Here is a 20,329-nt window from a genome sequence, read left to right on the forward strand (position 1 = left end):
TCATTGTTGTGTTGTTGTGAAGGACATCATGGATGTAACATCAATGTACAAACAATCATACACACACAACACATGTGTTGTTGTGAACGACATCATGGATGTAACATCAATGTACAAACAGCAGTCGCGTGTTAACTTGAGAGTAAGTCGTCTCCTTACTCGTCAAGCTGAGAAGAACAGCACAACACACTCCACCCCCTTCACAATAATGGCGCTGTGCACAACATCCGGCCCGACTGCGCTAACAAAATAAAGGTTTAAAAAATGTACCTGACACGATCATAATGTACACCTGTTGATACGTTTACACAATTACTATGCTTTGACTTATAATACTGGTCAACATTGTCTAAAGATGTATTGCAAGTATGTTTGAATTGTATTAAAAATGTAATTCATGACAAAAAAGGCACACAGTCTACGGTAGAACAAAGTAAAAAAAATGGAATTTGAAAAAATCTAAGAAAAATGAATTGTATTTAAAAAATGTTTATTGTAATATATTGTTGTTACTAATATTATTGTTTTTCTTGTCTTTGTTATACTAATTTATATTATTTGTTCTTTTAAATTATATTAAAAATGTTGGTGGTAGAATAAATACTCATGTTTTAAAATGATCGCGTTATCAATCGTGATTTCAAAATCAACCAAACATAATCGTGATTACCCTAAATCCCAAACTATAAGCCGCTACTTCTTCCCATGCATTGAACCCTGCGGCTTACAAAACGGTGCAGTTAGGTCATGAATTGTTTTTTGCCGACAGTTAAGATGCAAATAGTTTTCATTAGACACATGCAAAAACACTGAAATGGTCCGTTATCGTCGGCGGTGTGGCGCCACCTCTCGGACGAGTTTGCTGTCCGTTATGAATAATAACTTACAACAGAGTTCTTTTTGTATGGTTTCACTTTCACAAATTCTATAGTAAATTCGCCAAAACGTCACCGTGGAGTTATTGAGTCGGTTTATCTGATTGGAGAGCTAGCTTGCGCTTCTGTTTTGTTTGATCAGCCGTTTTACTGCCGTGTTACAGACACTGTTTAGAAACAATTAAGGTATGTAAATAAACACTTTGTGTAAATAACTCATTTCACAACTTATATATCTGCAACTTTTAGTCAGGTGCGGCTTATATATGGAAAATAGTATTTTAATTTAGTGCGTGCGACTTATGTACTGGAAAATACGCTATTATTTGCCCATAATTGTCCAGCCCTAGCTTGACTGTTTCTATTCCATTGCAGACATACGCAGCCAACACCTGAGAGTAATGGAATTAACCCCACGTTGGTATTGTCTGCTCTGTACGACATGTTTCTGATAGTTCCCAGAAGAAAGGAGGATGGCAGCACATTTAGTCCTGATTGATTCTCAGCCGGGCGTCTGTTGCATGTTGCAAAGATCCCTCGCTCCACAATGTCGGGAGCAGCCTCTGAGGAGAGCTGAGTGGGAATTGTTACTCACTAAATAACGCTTTAATCATGTGCTGCGGGAGGAAGTCATCGCTGTGTTGCCCAAAACACTTGTTTCTCCGTAAGTCACACTCCATGTGTCCGGTTGCCATGGCGACGCTCACAGAGGACGACGGCAGGACAAAAGAAACGAACCTCAGATTGATAAAAGACAAGACGGTTGCTTACTCGGGGAAATGATCACATTTATTACTAAGCACCTTCTTTATTCTGGCAAACACTTTGCTCCAAATAGTATTTATCATTCATAAGCAGCTTCATTCAACTTCAACACTATAGTAGTGTTTGCTCCAAATAGTATTTATCATTCATAAGCAGCTTCATTTAACTTCAACACTATAGTAGTGTTTGCTCCAAATATTATTTATCATTCATAAGTGTCATGTATGTGTTGATCATGTTTTTGTTTGGCCATGTGCTGTTTGTTTTTTGAACACTTTCTTAGTTCCTGGTTGTTCACTCCCTTGTTTTGTTTCCATAGCAACCCATTAGTTTTCACCTGTCATGTCACGCACCTGTTTCACGTTTTGAGTCACGCACCTGTTGTTAATCATGTCTGTGTTATTTAAGCTTTTCATTTTCTGTTGGTCAGCCTGGCGACATCACATTTATGCTCTGCACACTTTATGATCACTCTTCTTCATGTCATGTTCACAGTTCCATGCCAAGTCAGTTTTTGTTTCTTGTTCATAGTTTTCCGCCTTTGTGCGCGCCTTTTGTTTTCATAGCCAAGTTGTTTTACCTCCGCTGTGAGCGCCTTTTGTTTATACCTTTTTGAGCTTTTTGAGTTTAAATATTAAACATGTACTCACACTCACGTCTTGCCCGCGCCAATTTTCCGTTGCCTTCCGGAAAAACAAACCCCAAGATCCACGTACTGACAATAAGCAGCTTCATTCAACTTCAGCACTATAGTAGTGTTTGCTCCAAATATTATTTATCATTCATAAGCAGCTTCATCCAACTTCAACACTATAGTAGACTTAGACCTCCTTTGTATTATTATAGTAGTGAGAGCAAACATGTTTAGGGATGCAGGTGAAACCAAAACAAATGAAATATGGTGCCATGGTTGCTTTATACAAGGAGTACAACATGCCACTCAGACTTATTTTGATCATTATGGCTGATGAAAAGCTCCATTTTAAAATGTCAGAAACTACAATCATCAAAATGATACCAAAACAAAAAAGCGTGACATATTTCACTTTGTACGTAATGAGTTGATACACACATTTTACACCATATTCTCATTGTATCTGTTAATAATCACCACCTGCATGGACGACATGTTTACATTCTACAAGTATCATTATCACTGGAGAATGAGGCTGAACATGTTACACACCAAGAGCAAGTGCTAATTGCTCAGCTAGCTTGAAACAAGATAAGGAAAAGGTGCTTACTAGTGGGGTCAAAAAGAAACAAAAATTCAAATTAATCACAAAAAATCAAATATTGATTGAAAGAAAAGTTTATTTATTTATTTTTTAATCTGTCCTGTGCAGCCACTCAGCCACATCATATAGTAGATGTAGATGATCTATATCGGCTCTACACATTGACTTTAGAAAAGAGAAGTGTTGATACTTCTCTTGTTGTCTAATTTGTATTTGACTTTGTTAAATGTTTGGGTAAAATTAGTTGAACAAAACCAATGTTCTTTTAAGTAATATAGAAATATATCAGAGCTGTTTATCTATTTTATGGAGGAATGTAGTTCTTCATTGAACACGTAATGACGTTACTGTCCAATTTGCTTAATTACCCATGATGCAAAACGTGAGCAAAAAACATGAACATGTAATGGACTTATACTGTCTTTAAGTTGAAGTGTAGTAGTATTTTTTTGTTGTTGTTACACCTACTGTTTAAAATAATTCATCAAGTTAGTTCAATGACAAAATAAATCCAATGGTGCGGACACGTTTGTTACTGGATACTTTCTAATATCTTTGTATGTGTAAGTAATATGTAACTATAACTATTTGATACTTCTTTATATTGACAAATGTCACCTTGTATTGTTCAATGATTATTACCTATGTCTAGCATGTGTGCTAGTGTGTGCTTAGCTGTTGTGTAGCTGCTAGCTCCTAGTAGCCTAGCATGTTTATCTTTTATAAATGACTTTAGTAAAGTATAACAAATTGTGTGTTTATTGGAGGACATTTAGATGTCTGTCAGCTTTGTACAAGTAAACGCATATGCAAAAGTGCAATATAATTATCTGTACAGTAATCTATTTATTTATATCTGCACCTTATTGCTCTTTTATCCTGCACTAACATGAGCTAATGCAACATTCTTATCTGTACTGTAAAGTTCAATTTTGAATGACAATAAAAGGATGTCTAAGTCTAAACACTCTGCTTGTATCGCACATGATATCCCACACAAGTAAACACTCTGCATGACTGCTTGTATTGCACATGATATCCCACACAAGTAAACACTCTGCATGACTGCTTGTATCGCACATGATATCACACACAAGTAAACACTCTGCAGGACTGTTTGTATCGCACATTATATCACAGACAAGTAAACACGCGGCAAGCCTACTGATATCGCACATCATATTCCATACAAGTAAACACTCTACAGGACTGCTTGTATGGCACATGATATCACACACAAGTAAACACTCTGCAGGACTGCTTGTATCGCACATGATATCACACACAACTAAACATGCTGCAGGACTGCTTGTATCACACATGATATCACACAAGTAAACGCTCTGCAGGACTGATTGCATTGCACATGATATCATGCACAAGTAAACACTTTGCATGACTGCTTGTATCGCACATGATACCACACACAAGTAAACACGCTGCAGGACTGTTTGTACCGCACATGATATCGCACACAAGAAAACACTCTGCAGGACTGTTTATATTGCACATGATTTTGCACACAAGTAAACACTCTGCAGGACAGATTGTATCGCACATGATATCACACACAAGTAAACACTCTGCAGGACTGCTTGTATCGCACATGATATCACACAAAAGTAAACACGCTGCAGGACTGCTTGTATCGCACATGATATCACACAAAAGTAAACACGCTGCAGGACTGCTTGTATCGCACATGATATCGTACACAAGTAAACACGCTACAGGGCTGCTTGTATCGCACGTGATATTGCACACAAGTAAACACGCTGCAGGACTGCTTGTATCGCACATGATATCGCACACAAGTAAACACGCTGCAGGACAGCTTGTATTGCACATGATATCACACACAAGTAAACACGCTGCAGGACTGCTTGTATCGCACATGATATCACACAAGTAAACGCTCTGCAGGACTGCTTGCATCGCACATGATATCACGCACAAGTAAACACTCTGCATGACTGCTTGTATCGCACATGATACCACACACAAGTAAACACGCTGCAGGACTGTTTGTATCGCACATGATATCGCACACAAGTAAACACTCTGCAGGACTGCTTATATTGCACATGATATCGCACACAAGTAAACACGTTGCAGGACAGATTGTATCGCACATGATATCACACACAAGTAAACACTCTGCAGGACTGCTTGTATCGCACATGATATGACACACAAGTAAACACGCTGCAGGACTGCTTGTATCGCACAAGATATCGCACACAAGTAAACACGCTACAGGGCTGCTTGTATCGCACGTGATATTGCACACAAGTAAACACGCTGCAGGACTGCTTGTATCGCACATGATATCGCACACAAGTAAACACGCTGCAGGACAGCTTGTATTGCACATGATATCACACACAAGTAAACCCTCTGCAGGACTGCTTGTATCACACACCAATTTCAATCTGCTGGGGCTAGACACTAGAAACAAGCTCCTCCCACTGACTTGTGATTGGCCAACAAGATTTCCATCACTTAAGCACATGGCTACTTTCAATACGATTTGCATATTCAAAAGGGGGCGTGGCCTGGGCGCACACTTTAATAACTTCTACTGGCCCAGAGTCTTCCTAGTAGGACATCCAGGCAGCTGCTGTCTCACCTGGCCTCAGGTGTGTTCTGTACTGACTTGCCAAAGTCCACACCATCACAATGTCATCTCATTTAGTCAGTGAGATGTGAAGGGGAGTATTTATATAGCGCTTTTTCTCTAGAGACTCAAAATGCTTTACATAGTGAAAGCCGTTATCTAAGTGACATTCAAAGCAGGTGGTCAAGTGTCTTGCCCAAGGACTGTGACTAGGGATGGAACCTGGAACCCTCAAGTGGCTGGCACAGTCGCTCTACCAACCCAGCAGACAAGAACCCAAAGACCGCATGACCAGTTGGTCAAAAGGCGACCATGAAAGTTCTGATCACAGTCCTCTTGGATCCTGACTCAAGGCGTGTGAATGGAAATAAAACTATTCCAAGTAGCAACACAGTGGAATCATCTCCTTGGAGGACCAGGAAGTCCAACACAATAACAACTGCTGCTCACTGACACACAGCAGCCCATGGTCCTGGTCCTGGTCCTGGTCCTGGTCCTGGTCCTGGTCCGGATCAGACGTGGGTGGAATATGTCATGAAAGGCTGAGGACGACAGTGAAGCAGCTGTGCAAATACAGATGAAAGACACACACACACGCGCGCACACACACACACGCACGCACACACACACACACACACACGCACACACACACACACACACACACACACACACACACACACACACACACACACACACACACACACACACACACACACACACTATGAAGGAGAAGAAGACGCTCCTACAGCCGCAGGAAGAAAGTGGGACATGTGGACTCGGTCCTGGCGAACACAAACTTGAGAAGACTCCACTAAGCCATTTAATTCAATGATACAAAAGCATTAAAAAGATATTAGGGCGAGACGCGGTTTAATGAAGCGTGCCGACTGGGGGATATTGTTTGTAATGAAGTGTTGTGCAGCCGAGATGGGAAGTGGAAGCAACATGGATGACAAATGTTATTAATAATAAGAAATAAGTGTGTTTAATAGCCTCTGCTTGTTTCTATTTAGGGTTTATGTTTACATTCAACAAGCCGCGCTTCTTTTCCAACGCAAAAAGAGTTCAAAAACTCAATTAGTTGAGTTTTTAGTACAAACATTTTAAAACTGCACTCTAAAAACAATACATTAGAGAATGATGATATTACTGGAGATCGGACGATGTGAAAAATATCATTTTGATGGTTCATAGTTCCTGGACACGTGTTGTGTTGTGGGCTCCTTCTCCACTCACACATTTTACACTCCAACAGCAACAGGTGGTGGCCTCTGGTGGTTGCTGACAACAAGTTTGCTTCATCAATAATCAACAAATGTATCCATCCATCCATTTCCTACCGCTTGTCTCTGCGGGGTCGCGGGGAGCTGCTGGAGCCTATCCCAGCTGCACACGGGCGGAAGGCTGTGTACACCCTGGACAAGTCGCCACCTCATCACAGGGCCAGCATAGATAGACAACATTCACACACTAGGGACCATTTAGTGTTGCCAATCAACCTATCCCCAGGTGCATGTCTTTGGAGGTGGGAGGGGCCTATCCCCAGGTGCATGTCTTTGGAGGTGGGAGGGGCCTATCCCCAGGTGCATGTCTTTGGAGGTGGGAGGGGCCTATCCCCAGGTGCATGTCTTTGGAGGTGGGAGGGGCCTATCCCCAGGTGCATGTCTTTGGAGGTGGGAGGGGCCTATCCCCAGGTGCATGTCTTTGGAGGTGGGAGGGGCCTATCCCCAGGTGCATGTCTTTGGAGGTGGGAGGGGCCTATCCCCAGGTGCATTTCTTTGGAGGTGGGAGGGGCCTATCCCCAGGTGCATGTCTTTGGAGGTGGGAGGGGCCTATCCCCAGGTGCATGTCTTTGGAGGTGGGAGGGGCCTATCCCCAGGTGCATTTCTTTGGAGGTGGGAGGGGCCTATCCCCAGGTGCATGTCTTTGGAGATGGGAGGGGCCTATCCCCAGGTGCATGTCTTTGGAGGTGGGAGGGGCCTATCCCCAGGTGCATTTCTTTGGAGGTGGGAGGGGCCTATCCCCAGGTGCATGTCTTTGGAGGTGGGAGGGGCCTATCCCCAGGTGCATGTCTTTGGAGGTGGGAGGGGTCTATCCCCAGGTGCATGTCTTTAGAGGTGGGAGGGGCCTATCCCCAGGTGCATGTCTTTGGAGGTGGGAGGAAACCAGAGTAACCGGAGGGAACTCACGCAGTCACGGGGAGAACATGCAAACTCCACACAGAAAGATCCCGAGCCCAGGATTGAACTCAGAACCTTCGTATTGTGAGGCACATGCACTAACCCCTGTTTCACCGTGCTGCCAATCAACCAATGTGTCTAAAAACGTAAAACATGGGTAGTTCAATATTCACATGCTTCTGCTTTTGATTGATCAAAAAATGTTGCCTTGGTCTTTGAAGTATCTCCATGGTTAGGGACAACTCACCAATGAGGTTGAACATCCTGGGCTGTTGGTACAGTGCAGACCTGAAGGAGTCCAAAGAACTGAGGCAGCCTCAAGCAAATGAACAGAACTGCTGTCCAAGAGAAGCTGCAGCTCTTTGGTCTCCTGCACCGCCTCGTGTGGTCAATTTCCATCTACCAGGTCACTCTGTCCCATGATGGGGGACGGCGTGGCGAAGTTGGGAGAGTGGCCGTGCCAGCAATCTGAGGGTTACTGGTTCAATCCACACCAAATTGGATGGGACGAACTATGGAACAACAGGCTGAGCTTTGTAATCCAAGCACGATGTCCTTCCATCGCCAACCTACATAGATCTTTACTTTGGAAAGGATTGTCTCCCGTGTGCAGCCCCTGCAGACCTCTAGCAAATCCTGGTGAGCTGCAAGGTCAGCCTAACCCAGGCAGGACCCACATGGCGCCACAATCAAGTGTTGAGGTGCTTGGCCGCAGAACTGGAGCAGAAGAGCTTAACCACAGATTCATTGCCCATAGGTACTCAGGACACTGTCCGACAGTTAACATCCTACTTCATTGGAGAAGTAGGATGTACTACCAAGGCTTGGACTACTTCATTGGAGAAGTAGGATGTACTACCAAGGCGTGGACTACTTCATTGGAGAAGTAGGATGTACTACCAAGGCTTGGACTACTTCATTGGAGAAGAAGGATGTACTACCAAGGCTTGGACTACTTCATTGGAGAAGTAGGATGTACACTCAACGCAGCCAGAGATTGGGAAAATGCCAGTGGACCTAAGCCAGAAGCTCCCAATCGCAGTGACCCACCTACGGCCAGACTTGGTCCTCTGGTCCAATGCCTGCCAGCGTGTCATGCCTTGGTAGGATGCCATCGATGAGGCATTCCAAACTTAGTGGCTGAAGCAGAGGAGTGAGGCTGGACCGTAAGGGTGTGTCCAAAGGAGGTGGGCTGCAGAGGCTTTGTAGCCAGCTCCACCTTAAGGCTCCTAAAGGAGGTGGGACTCAAAGGCCAGGCCCAACAACAGGCAATCAAACAACTTGCCATCTGATTTGTCTAAAAAAGAATGTGCGTGTATGTGTAATCTGATTTGTGTGTGTGTGTGTAAAAATAAATAAATGTGTGTGTATGTGTAATCTGATTTGTGTGTGTAAAAATGTGCGTGTATTTGTAATCTGATTTGTGTGTGTGTGTGTGTGTGTAAAAAAATGTGTGTGTATAAAAATGTGCGTGTATGTGTAATCTGATTTGTGTGTGTGTAAAAAAAAATGTGTGTGTATGTGTAATCTGATATGTCTGTGTGTAAATAAAAAAAGTGCATGTATGTGTAATCTGATTTGTGTGTGTGTGTAAAAAATGCGTGTGTATGTGTAATCTGATTTGTCTGTGTGTAAAAAAAATGTGTGTGTATGTGTAATCTGATTTGTCTGTGTGTAAAAAAAATGTGTGTGTATGTGTAATCTGATTTGTCTGTGTGTAAAAAAAAAAAAAAAAAGTGTGTGTATTTGTAATCTGATTTGTGTGTGTGTAAAAAAAAATGTGTGTATGTGTAATCTGATTTGTCTGTGTGTAAAAAAAATTGTGTGTGTGTAATCTGATTTGTGTGTGTAACGGGACCTAACTACCCACACACAGATTGAGATACAGATACTTTTTTCCTAAACTAGTAAACGCTCATTTGTGGACTTTTTTTTGCTAATGGCAATAATGCAAATAGTTAAAAAACAAGCAAACACACTGAAAAAGTGTGTAATTGTTTGTATTATGGCGCCATCTTTTGGAGGAGTTTGCTCACTGCAGGTGCTGCTGAAGTGTCCTTCTGCTTAGACTGAAGCTTTCAACCGGAAGTAAAAGTGTTGTTCCGTCTTCTAGCCGTCCATAGCGTTTCTACTCGTATGGATTCTTCATTCATCACTCCAAGCAATGCTTGTAAGTTTTACAATATAACTAAAACTATTCTTACTCACTAAAGTGTCCCATGTGTGATATCTGTTGGAGTGTTTTCATGCATATTTCTACCTGCTATTGTAATGTAATCAAGCTAGCGTCAATAGCTAATATGCTAACACGTTTATGAGTGTCTGTGTTAGTATTATTAACTTATATTCTTTTTGTATTGTTTCACTTTCACAAATTCCTCAGTAAATTCACCAAAACGTCAGCGTGGAGTTATTGAGTCTGTTTAGCTGATTGGAGAGCTAGCTTGAGCAGCCAGTGGGTCCATGACCATGACTGACATTTTGTTTGATCATCCGTTTTACTGCCCTGTTACAGACACTGTTTGGAAACAATTAAGGGATGTAAATAAACATTGTGTGTAAACAACTCATTTCACAACATATATATATATATATATATATATATATATATATATATATATATATATATATATATATATATATATATATATATATATATATATGCGGTTTATGGTGGGGTGTGGCTAAATATAGGGAACACATTTTTTTTCTTGTATAATTTAGTAGATGTGTCTTATATACGGGTGCACTCTATAGTGCAAAAATATGGTTGTTTTACTCCAATAATACTTCAATAATCCTAACTTGTTTTTTGCAGATATCATCAACTTGCATGAGAGCAGGTTTTAAGGGACTACTGGACCAGATCCAGCAGAGGAAATAACAGGAATACATTTTCTGATATGTTGCAGGAGACAGAAGCCAACTTTTCAAGCACTCATCAATGACTTCCAGTAGTGATGAAAGACTAATAAGTGGAGCATGATTCTGGCCACTAAGACACAGCAGAGAGATTCAATCACAGCTAAAAGTGGCGGTGATTAAAAGTCTTTTTCGAGGTGTGGAATGTGCGAGCGCTGGCCGTGAGACAGAAAGCAAACATGTCTGATGCCTCAGGGAACAACTGCAGAACATCTCTGGCCACTCACACTTTGTCTGAGACATAGCCACTAATCACAGCTCGCCCGCCTGAGCCATGCACGGTCCTCAGAGTGGCATTACTCACACGTGCCTGGGAGGCGTGGCGCTAGCTACCTCCTCAGCCAGGATTCCTCAATTAGAATCTACAAACCCCGTTTCCATATGAGTTGGGAAATTATGTTAGATGTAAATATAAACGGAATACAATGATTTGCAAATCCTTTTCAAGCCATATTCAGTTGAATATGCTACAAAGACAACATATTTGATGTTCAAACTCATAAACTTTTTTTTTTGCAAATAATCATTAACTTTAGAATTTGATGGCAGCAACACGTGACAAAGAAGTTGTGAAAGGTGGCAATAAATACTGATAAAGTTGAGGAATGCTCATCAAACACTTATTTGGAACATCCCACAGGTGTGCAGGCTAATTGGGAACAGGTGGGTGCCATGATTGGGTATAAAAACAGCTTCCCAAAAAATGCTCAGTCTTTCACAAGAAAGGATGGGGCGAGGTACACCCCTTTGTCCACAACTGCGTGAGCAAATAGTCAAACAGTTTAAGAACAACGTTTCTCAAAGTGCAATTGCAAGAAATGTAGGGATTTCAACATCTACGCTCCATAATATCATCAAAAGGTTCAAAGAATGTGGAGAAATCACTCCACGTAAGCGGCATGGCCGGAAACCAACATTGAATGACCGTGACCTTCCATCTCTCAGACGGCACTGTATCAAAAACCCACATCAATCTCTAAAGGATATCACCACATGGGCTCAGGAACACTTCAGAAACCCACTGTCACTAAATACAGTTGGTCGCTACATCTGTAAGTGCAAGTTAAAGCTCTACTATGCAAAGCCAAAGCCATTTATCAACAACATCCTGAAACGCCACCGGCTTCTCTGGGCCCGAGATCATCTAAGATGGACTCATGCAAAGTGGAAAAGTGTTCTGTGGTCTGACGAGTCCACATTTCAAATTGGTTTTGGAAATATTCGACATCGTGTCATCCGGACCAAAGGGGAAGTGAACCATCCAGACTGTTATCGACGCAAAGTTGAAAAGCCAGCATGTGTGATGGTATGGGGGTGCATTAGTGCCCAAGACATGGGTAACTTACACATCTGTGAAGGCACCATTAATGCTGAAAGGTACATACAGGTTTTGGAGCAACATATGCTGCCATCTAAGCGCTGCCTTTTTCATGGACGCCCCTGCTTATTTCAGCAAGACAATGCCAAGCCACATTCAGCATGTGTTACAACAGCGTGGCTTCGTAGAAAAATAGTGCAAGTACTTTCCTGGCCCGCCTGCAGTCCAGACCTGTCTCCCATCGAAAATGTGTGGCGCTTTATGAAGCGTAAAATACGACAGCGTAGACCCCGGACTTTTGAACGACTGAAGCTCTACATAAAACAAGATTGGGAAAGAATTCCACTTTCAAAGCTTCAACAATTAGTTTCCTCAGTTCCCAATCATTTATTGAGTGTTGTTAAAAGAAAAGGTGATGTAACACAGTGGTGAACATGCCCTTTCCCAACTACTTTGGCACGTGTTGCAGCCATGAAATTCTAAGTTAATGATTATTTGCAACAAAAAAATAAAGTTTATGAGTTTGAACATCAAATATGTTGTCTTTGTAGCATATTCAACTGAATATGGCTTGAAAATGATTTGCAAATCATTCTATCCCGTTTATATTTACATCTAACACAATTTCCCAACTCATATGGAAACAGGGTTTGTAAGAGAGGAACATCCCGCCCGACTGTCACCCGGTCTGAAGTATCTCTTCCCAGTCTTGCTCCTGCACTAACCCTCCGTGGTGAGGACCTGGGCCAGCACCATGAGGAACCAGCAGGAGCTGTGGACTTACCCTCTGTGGTGAGGACCTGGGCCAGCGCCATGAGGAACCAGCAGGAGCTGTGGACTTTCCACATGTTGCTGCTCTCTTGCAGGCGCTGCTGTGGCCACCAAGAGGCTTCTGCTTAACAAAGTCCAATCTCAGCAACCTCCCAGATGTTCATCCTGGTTCTTTCACCTGAGACCAAGAGGGAAAACATCAGCTCAGCTTGTAAAATACACACAACACACATTGAACACACAACACACATTGAACACACAACACACATTGAACACACAACACACATTGAGCACACAAGTGTGAGGTGATGAATGGTGAGAAGTGAAAGCTGGATGTGGATCATCTTCACCGTGACTAAGCTCCATAAAGATCCACTTCCCTACTTCTTTCGGCACCTACAGTATCTAGGTTTGTACAGTATAGTGGTACTAGTATAGTATCACTGTACTAATGAATCAAACACGGTACTATACTCTGAAAAGTACCGGTCCCTCATATTTTTTTTTTTAACGGGCATGATGTCACGTGGTGACATTGCTGGTTTTAGGAGCAGAGGAGCATGTTGGGCAGCGCACACACACAGAGTACTTACAAGCAGACACAGTGTGGAGACAGAAAAGGGAGAATGGACGCATTTTGGTGTAAAAAGTCAAGATAAAGGTGAAGTTATAACACTGAAACACCCTCAGGAAGTGCTGCTTTAACACATGGCTAATGTCCATCCACAGTGTTTTAGCTACTTCTAAATCACTAATCCTGGTCTCCATGGCGACAAATAAAGTACGTTTCTTATAAGTATTATTATCACTGGAGGAGGAGGAATAGCTAAACATGCTTCACTACACACCGTAGGAGGATACAATAGCTCACCACCGTCACAATGTAAACAAATGCCATGGGTGGATCTACACCTGTAATGATACCAAGTACAGTACAGGAGTGTATCTAGTCGATACTACTATGATTACATCGATATTTTTTTATTGTCACAAAATCTTTTTACCTTTTTAAAAAATGTATATTATGTTTATAAAGTCAGTAAATATGTCCCTGGACACATGAGGACTTTGAATATGACCAATGTATGATCCTGTAACTACTTGGTATCACATCCATACCTAAATGTGTGGTATCATCCAAAACTAATGTCAAGTATCAAAGAAGAGAAGAATAAGTGACTATTACATTTGAACAGAAGTGTAGATAGAACATGTTCAAACAGAAAGTAAGCAGATATTAACAGTAAATGAACAAGTAGATTAATAATCTATTTTTACAGTTTGTCCCTCATAATGTGTACAAAATAATAGGTGTATAAATGACACAATATGTTACTGCATACGACTAATTAGGAGTCTTTGTTTGTTTACTTACTACTAAAAGACAAGTTGACTATTTTATTTAAGGACTAAATGACAATAATAAACATATGTTTCATGTACACTAACATTTGTTGTTACAATAAAGACAATAATGACATTTTTTTGTGGTCCCCTTTATTTAGAAAAGTATCGAAATACATGTTGGTACTGGTACCAATATATTGGCATCTGAACAACCCTACACCGATCAAAGTCCATCAGTGCTACCAAGAACAATCCACACATGTTCTACTACCAATTCAGCTCAAATGAAATCAAATGAAATCAAATGAAATAAAAGCGTACATATAAATATCTGACAGAATCAAAGGGTAAATATAAAATATGTGACAGAAATTGCTGAAAAGTAAGGCTCTACTTTAGCGGCATACTAATTGACATTAGATAATAGAGATGATTAACGATTGATTAGGACTCAGGTTCCATTAAAAGTGATAGTTGATGCATCTTCAATGAAAGTAGATGAATGCAGTTCCACTAAATAAGCAATCATCACTTGCAACTTTGGAAAAAAGTACATTTGTAAAAAGAAACAGTTGAATTAATTCCCGTTGTCATAAATTCCATGGAAACGTGTGCAAAACTGGAGCAGCACGATGCCTCGCAATAAGAAGGTTCCGGATTCAATTCTTATGAGGACATTTTAAAACTGTTTGCATTACTTTATTTACAATAATTGATTATTGACGTTTACTAATTGGTTTTACAATCGCCCATGTTCCAATTGTGATGCATCTAAAAATAGATGATTTCCCCCACTTTAACTAGATATGTCATATACATACTATGAGGGACAAGCGGTAGAAAATGGATGGATGGATATACATACTACTAACTAGCATGAGGGATTCCACTGAGGTGTCTAAAAACCAGTTAAAGAATCTTAAAATGGATTCTGGTACACACGGGGAGCCAATGCGTGTACTTTAAAACTGGTGTAATAAGGGCCCGCCTTCTGGTCCTCGTCAGCACACGAGCAGTTTGGAGTCATTGTAGTGGTTTTGCATTACGGTAATCAACACGGTTGGTAATACAAGTACGCATGTGTTGTCCCCAGAGAGAATGGGGTTGACTCCGGCTATATCTTCAAGTTGATAAAACCTTATTTCCGGGGTGTATTTCATGTGTGGGGTAACACAAATTACACCCAAATTCTTCACTTGCGAAGATGGATTAAAAGAAAGTGACTTTATTTTTGGTGAAAGTTTCAAGCCTCAGAACCTCAAGTGAGACGGATGGGATCACTTTTGACCAATCTTAAGGCGGATCTTTACACTTCAGATTTGGACCAAGTCTGTTTGGAGTCTGATCGTTTCTTAAATGTGAGTGCAGTCTGTTTGCAAGTCCTCTTGGGTCCAGCTCCTGTCCGTCACCCGTGTGGCCGAGGAAAAGACTAACAGAACATTCATTCTCATGCAGGCCTTTTCGGTCCGTCTATGTCGCCGCCAAATGTCTTTTATTTGGAATGGAAAAAGAATTCAGCATGAAAATCTATTGACTCCGTTTTATGGTTTGATTTTGAAAAGAAAAAAAGGGCACACAGATGGTTCTCCAGGATCTATTATCCCATTTCATTGTTGGGTTGGAAAATGGGAATTAAAACAAGTTTTTCTCTGTTGCCTGTTCAATGTTTGGACATGTGGTCGCCACTTTGGGACGTCTATACTGGAGTCTGATGAAGACCACATGGTACTTGGAATCTCATCAGTCGGCCAGGGGAAAATGAGACTAGTAAAAAATGAGATTTGGTCCACTTTGGTGAAGGTAGTCCTGGATACAGTTGGTGAAGGTAGTCCTGGATACAGTTGGTGCAGGTAGTCCTGGATACAGTTGGTGCAGGTAGTCTTGGATACAGTTGGTGATGGTAGTCCTGGATACAGTTGGTGCAGGTAGTCTTGGATACAGTTGGTGCAGGTAGTCCTGGATACAGTTGGTGCAGGTAGTCTTGGATACAGTTGGTGATGGTAGTCCTGGATACAGTTGGTGAAGGTAGTCCTGGATACAGTTGGTGCAGGTAGTCCTGGATACAGTTGGTGATGGTAGTCCTGGATACAGTTGGTGCAGGTAGTCCTGGATACAGTTGGTGCAGGTAGTCCTGGATACAGTTGGTGCAGGTAGTCTTGGATACAGTTGGTGATGGTAGTCCTGGATACAGTTGGTGAAGGTAGTCCTGGATACAGTTGGTGCAGGTAGTCCTGGATATAGTTGGTGATGGTAGTCCTGGATACAGTTGGTGCAGGTAGTCCTGGATACAGTTGGTGCAGGTAGTCCTGGATACAGTTGGTGCAGGTAGTCCTGGATACAGTTGGTGAAGGTAGTCCTGGATACAGTTGGTGCAGGTAGTCCTGGATACAGTTGGTGCAGGTAGTCCTGGATACAGTTGGTGCAGGTAGTCCTGGATACAGTTGGTGCAGGTAGTCCTGGATACAGTTGGTGAATGTAGTCCTGGATACAGTTGGTGAAGGTAGTCCTGGATACAGTTGGTGCAGGTAGTCCTGGATACAGTTGGTGCAGGTAGTCCTGGATACAGTTGGTGCAGGTAGTCCTGGATACAGTTGAGGGTCTACAGAGAGAAAGCCAAAGCCGAGCTGCCTGCCCAGGCATGTTTTGTCTGCCTGTTTCCAGTGCAGACTTGAAGTGGGTCCTCTCATGAAGCATCAGCACATGTAGGTGAGGACGTGACATCAGCACATGTAGGTGAGGACGTGACATCAGCACATGTAGGTGAGGACGTGACATCAGCACATGTAGGTGAGGACGTGACATCAGCACATGTAGGTGAGGACGTGACATCAGCACATGTAGGTGAGGACGTGACATCAGCACATGTAGGTGAGGACGTGACATCAGCACATGTAGGTGAGGACGTGACATCAGCACATGTAGGTGAGGACGTGACATCAGCACATGTAGGTGAGGACGTGACATCAGCACATGTAGGTGAGGACGTGACATCAGCACATGTAGGTGAGGACGTGACATCACTCAGGCAACAAGACAGACATTACAAACTCCTTTTTCCCTCCTTCTTATTTTAGCAGCATCAAAAACAAACACCTCTTTTTTTTGAATGTGTCTGCAACTTTTCTCTGAACGTTAGCCTTCAAGCACAACTCGGCCAGAGCTGTAAAACTCAGCTTCTGCTGGCTCATTTGAGCATTTGATGTATGTTGCCATTGCTTGCTTCCCGGCGTGGAACTGTGTGAGCGTGAAAACATGCACACGCACACGTTAGCCAACAAAGTTGTAATTAAGGCCGCCATAATCACCTCATCTAATGTGGCATTAAGCCTCACGTGAGACTTGTAATTTCACAGCCGTTAAAGGGAGGTTAGTGGAAGTATGGCAGACGACAACGCTGTATGTTTGGCTGAATTAACACCTACTTCTCACCAGACCTCTTTTATGTAGCTTGTTTACTTTTTGCTCCTTCTCTGAACATTCTCCAGGACTGTCAACATGCTCATTACCGCCGAGAAAGACATTTCTCTTTCAATTTGTTATACTTTAGTTTACATTTTTTTAGACACAAAATAGTATCCCATTTACTGAGGGCGTGAATCACCAGTCTAGATTTGCAAAGTATTATTTACTATAATAATCAGCAAATTATCATTTACTATAATAATCATAATGAAACTTTTCAAAAAAGGTCACAGGCTGAAAAAGCTTTTTCTGCTTGCATTGAGATGACCAAAAACATGGCTTTTTAAAAATAGACATACATATATACACATACATACATGCATACATTCATATAAAGATATGCATATATACATATATATGCATATACATATATATATATATATATATATATATATATATATATATATATATATATATATATATATATACACAAACCCTGTTTCCATATGAGTTGGGAAATTGTGCTAGATGTAAATATAAACAGAATACAATGATATGCAAATCCTTTTCAACCCATATTCAATTGAAGGTAATACAAAGACAACATATTTAGTGTTCAAACTCATAAACTTTATTTTTTTTCTGCAAATAATAATTAACTTAGAATTTCATGGCTGCAACACGTGCCAAGGTAGTTGGGAAAGGGCATGTTCACCACTGTGTTACATGGCCTTTTCTTTTAACAACACTCAATAAACGATTGGGAACTGAGGAAACTAATTGTTGAAGCTTTGAAAGTGGAATTATTTCCAATTCTTGTTTTATGTAGAGCTTCAGTCGTTCAACAGTCCGGGGTCTCCGCTGTCTTATTTTACGCTTCATAATGCGCCACACATTTTCGATGGGAGACAGGTCTGGACTGCAGGCGGTGCCAGGAAAGTACCCGCACTCTTTTTTTACAAAGCCACGCTGTTGTAACACGTGCTGAATGTGGCTTGGCATTGTCTTGCTGAAATAAGCAGGGGCGTCCATGAAAAAGACGTCGCTTAGATGGCAGCATATGTTGTTCCTAAACCTGTATGTACCTTTCAGCATTAATGGTGCCTTCACAGATGTGTAAGTTACCCATGTCTTGGCCACTAATGCACCCCCATACCATCACACATGCTGCCTTTTCAACTTTGCATTGATAACAGTCTGGATGGTTCGCTTCCCCTTTGGTCCGGATGACACGATGTCGAATATTTCCAAAAACAATTTGAAATGTGGACTCGTCAGACCACAGAACACTTTTCCACTTTGCATGAGTCCATCTTAGATGATCTCGGGCCCAGAGAAGCCGGCGACGTTTCTGGATGTTGTTGATAAATGGCTTTGGCTTTGCATAGTAGAGCTTTAACTTGCACTTACAGATGTAGCGACCAACTGTATTTAGTGACAGTGGTTTTCTGAAGTGTTTCTGAGCCCATGTGGTGATATCCTTTAGAGATTGATGTGGGTTTTTGATACAGTGCCGTCTGAGGGATGGAAGGTCACGGTCATTCAATGTTGGTTTCCGGCCATGCCGCTTACGTGGAGTGATTTCTCCACATTCTCTGAACCTTTTGATGATATTATGGAGCGTAGATGTTGAAATCCCTAAATTCCTTGCATTTGCACTTTGAGAAACGTTGTTCTTAAACTGTTTGACTATTTGCTCACGCAGTTGTGGACAAAGGGGTGTACCTCGCCCCATCCTTTCTTGTGAAAGACCGAACATTTTTTGGGAAGCTGTTTTTATACCCAATCATGGCACCCACCTGTTCCCAATTAGCCTGCACACCTGTGGGATGTTCCAAATAAGTGTTTGATGAGCATTCCTCAACTTTATCAGTATTTATTGCCACCTTTCACAACTTCTTTGTCACGTGTTGCTGCCATCAAATTCTAAAGTTAATGATTATTTGCAAAAAAAAAAATGTTTATCAGTTGGAACTTTAAATATGTTGTCTTTGTAGCATATTCAACTGAATATGGGTTGAAAATGATTTGCAAATCATTGTATTCCGTTTATATTTACATCTAACACAATTGCCCAACTCATATGGAAACGGGGTTTGTATATATATATATATATATATATATATATATATATATATATATATATATATATATATATATATATATATATATATATATATATATATATGTATGTGTGGGAAAAAAATCACAAGACTACTTCATCTCTACAGGCCTGTTTCATGAGGGGTTCCCTCAATCATCAGGAGATTTTAATGGGAGCATTCACATACCATGGTTTATATAGGGCACAGAGTGGGTAGGTACAGGCTGGCGTAGGGGCGTGGTGATTGGCTCATGTGTTACCTAGGAGGTGTTTCCGTCTGTGGCGGCATGCTGATACAATTTCGCTGCGCTTGTTGAGGGATGACAGGTCTGGACGGTAAATAATAAACAGTTTCTCTTTCAAGCATAGGTTGCATCTTTTATTACCACTATTGTAAGGTGTGCTGGATGCAAGAATTTGCCATGTTATTGAATATTCAACATTATTGTCTTTGAGGTCCCAAATGTGTTTGCTGAGTTCTGTGGTATTCCGCAGGTTTTGGTTCCTGAAAGAAGCCTTGTGATTGTTCCATCTGGTTTTAAACTCTCCCTCGGTTAATCCTACATATGTGTCGGATGTGTTAATGTCCTTGCGTGTTACCTTAGATTGGTAAACAACTGATGTTTGTAAGCACCCTCCGTTGAGAGGGCAATCAGGTTTCTTGTGGCAGTTGCAGCCTTTGTTGGTTTTGGGGTCGCTATGTCCGGGGGCCGACGGCTCATTTGCAATTGTTTTGTTGTGGTTTGAGATAATTTGTCGTATATTGTTCATACAGCTGTAGCTCAATTTA

The 20,329-nt window shown here is 41.5% G+C and overlaps 1 protein-coding gene across 14 annotated transcripts in view; it reads right to left on the reverse strand.

Annotated features, from left to right (window-relative positions):
- adgrl2a (adhesion G protein-coupled receptor L2a) overlaps positions 1-20,329 on the reverse strand; it is a 218,437-nt gene that overhangs the window by 164,849 nt on the left and 33,259 nt on the right. For all 14 annotated transcript variants that reach the window (XM_061975454.2, XM_061975464.2, XM_061975455.2 and 11 more), the window contains exon 2: positions 12,700-12,864. In XM_061975454.2, the coding sequence (XP_061831438.2) occupies positions 12,700-12,763 (64 nt within the window). In that variant the 5' untranslated portion in view covers positions 12,764-12,864. The remainder of the gene's footprint in view (positions 1-12,699; positions 12,865-20,329) is intronic.

The sequence above is a fragment of the Nerophis lumbriciformis genome, linkage group LG14 (assembly GCF_033978685.3).
Source record: "Nerophis lumbriciformis linkage group LG14, RoL_Nlum_v2.1, whole genome shotgun sequence".
In the NCBI taxonomy this organism is placed as follows: Eukaryota; Metazoa; Chordata; class Actinopteri; order Syngnathiformes; family Syngnathidae; genus Nerophis; species Nerophis lumbriciformis.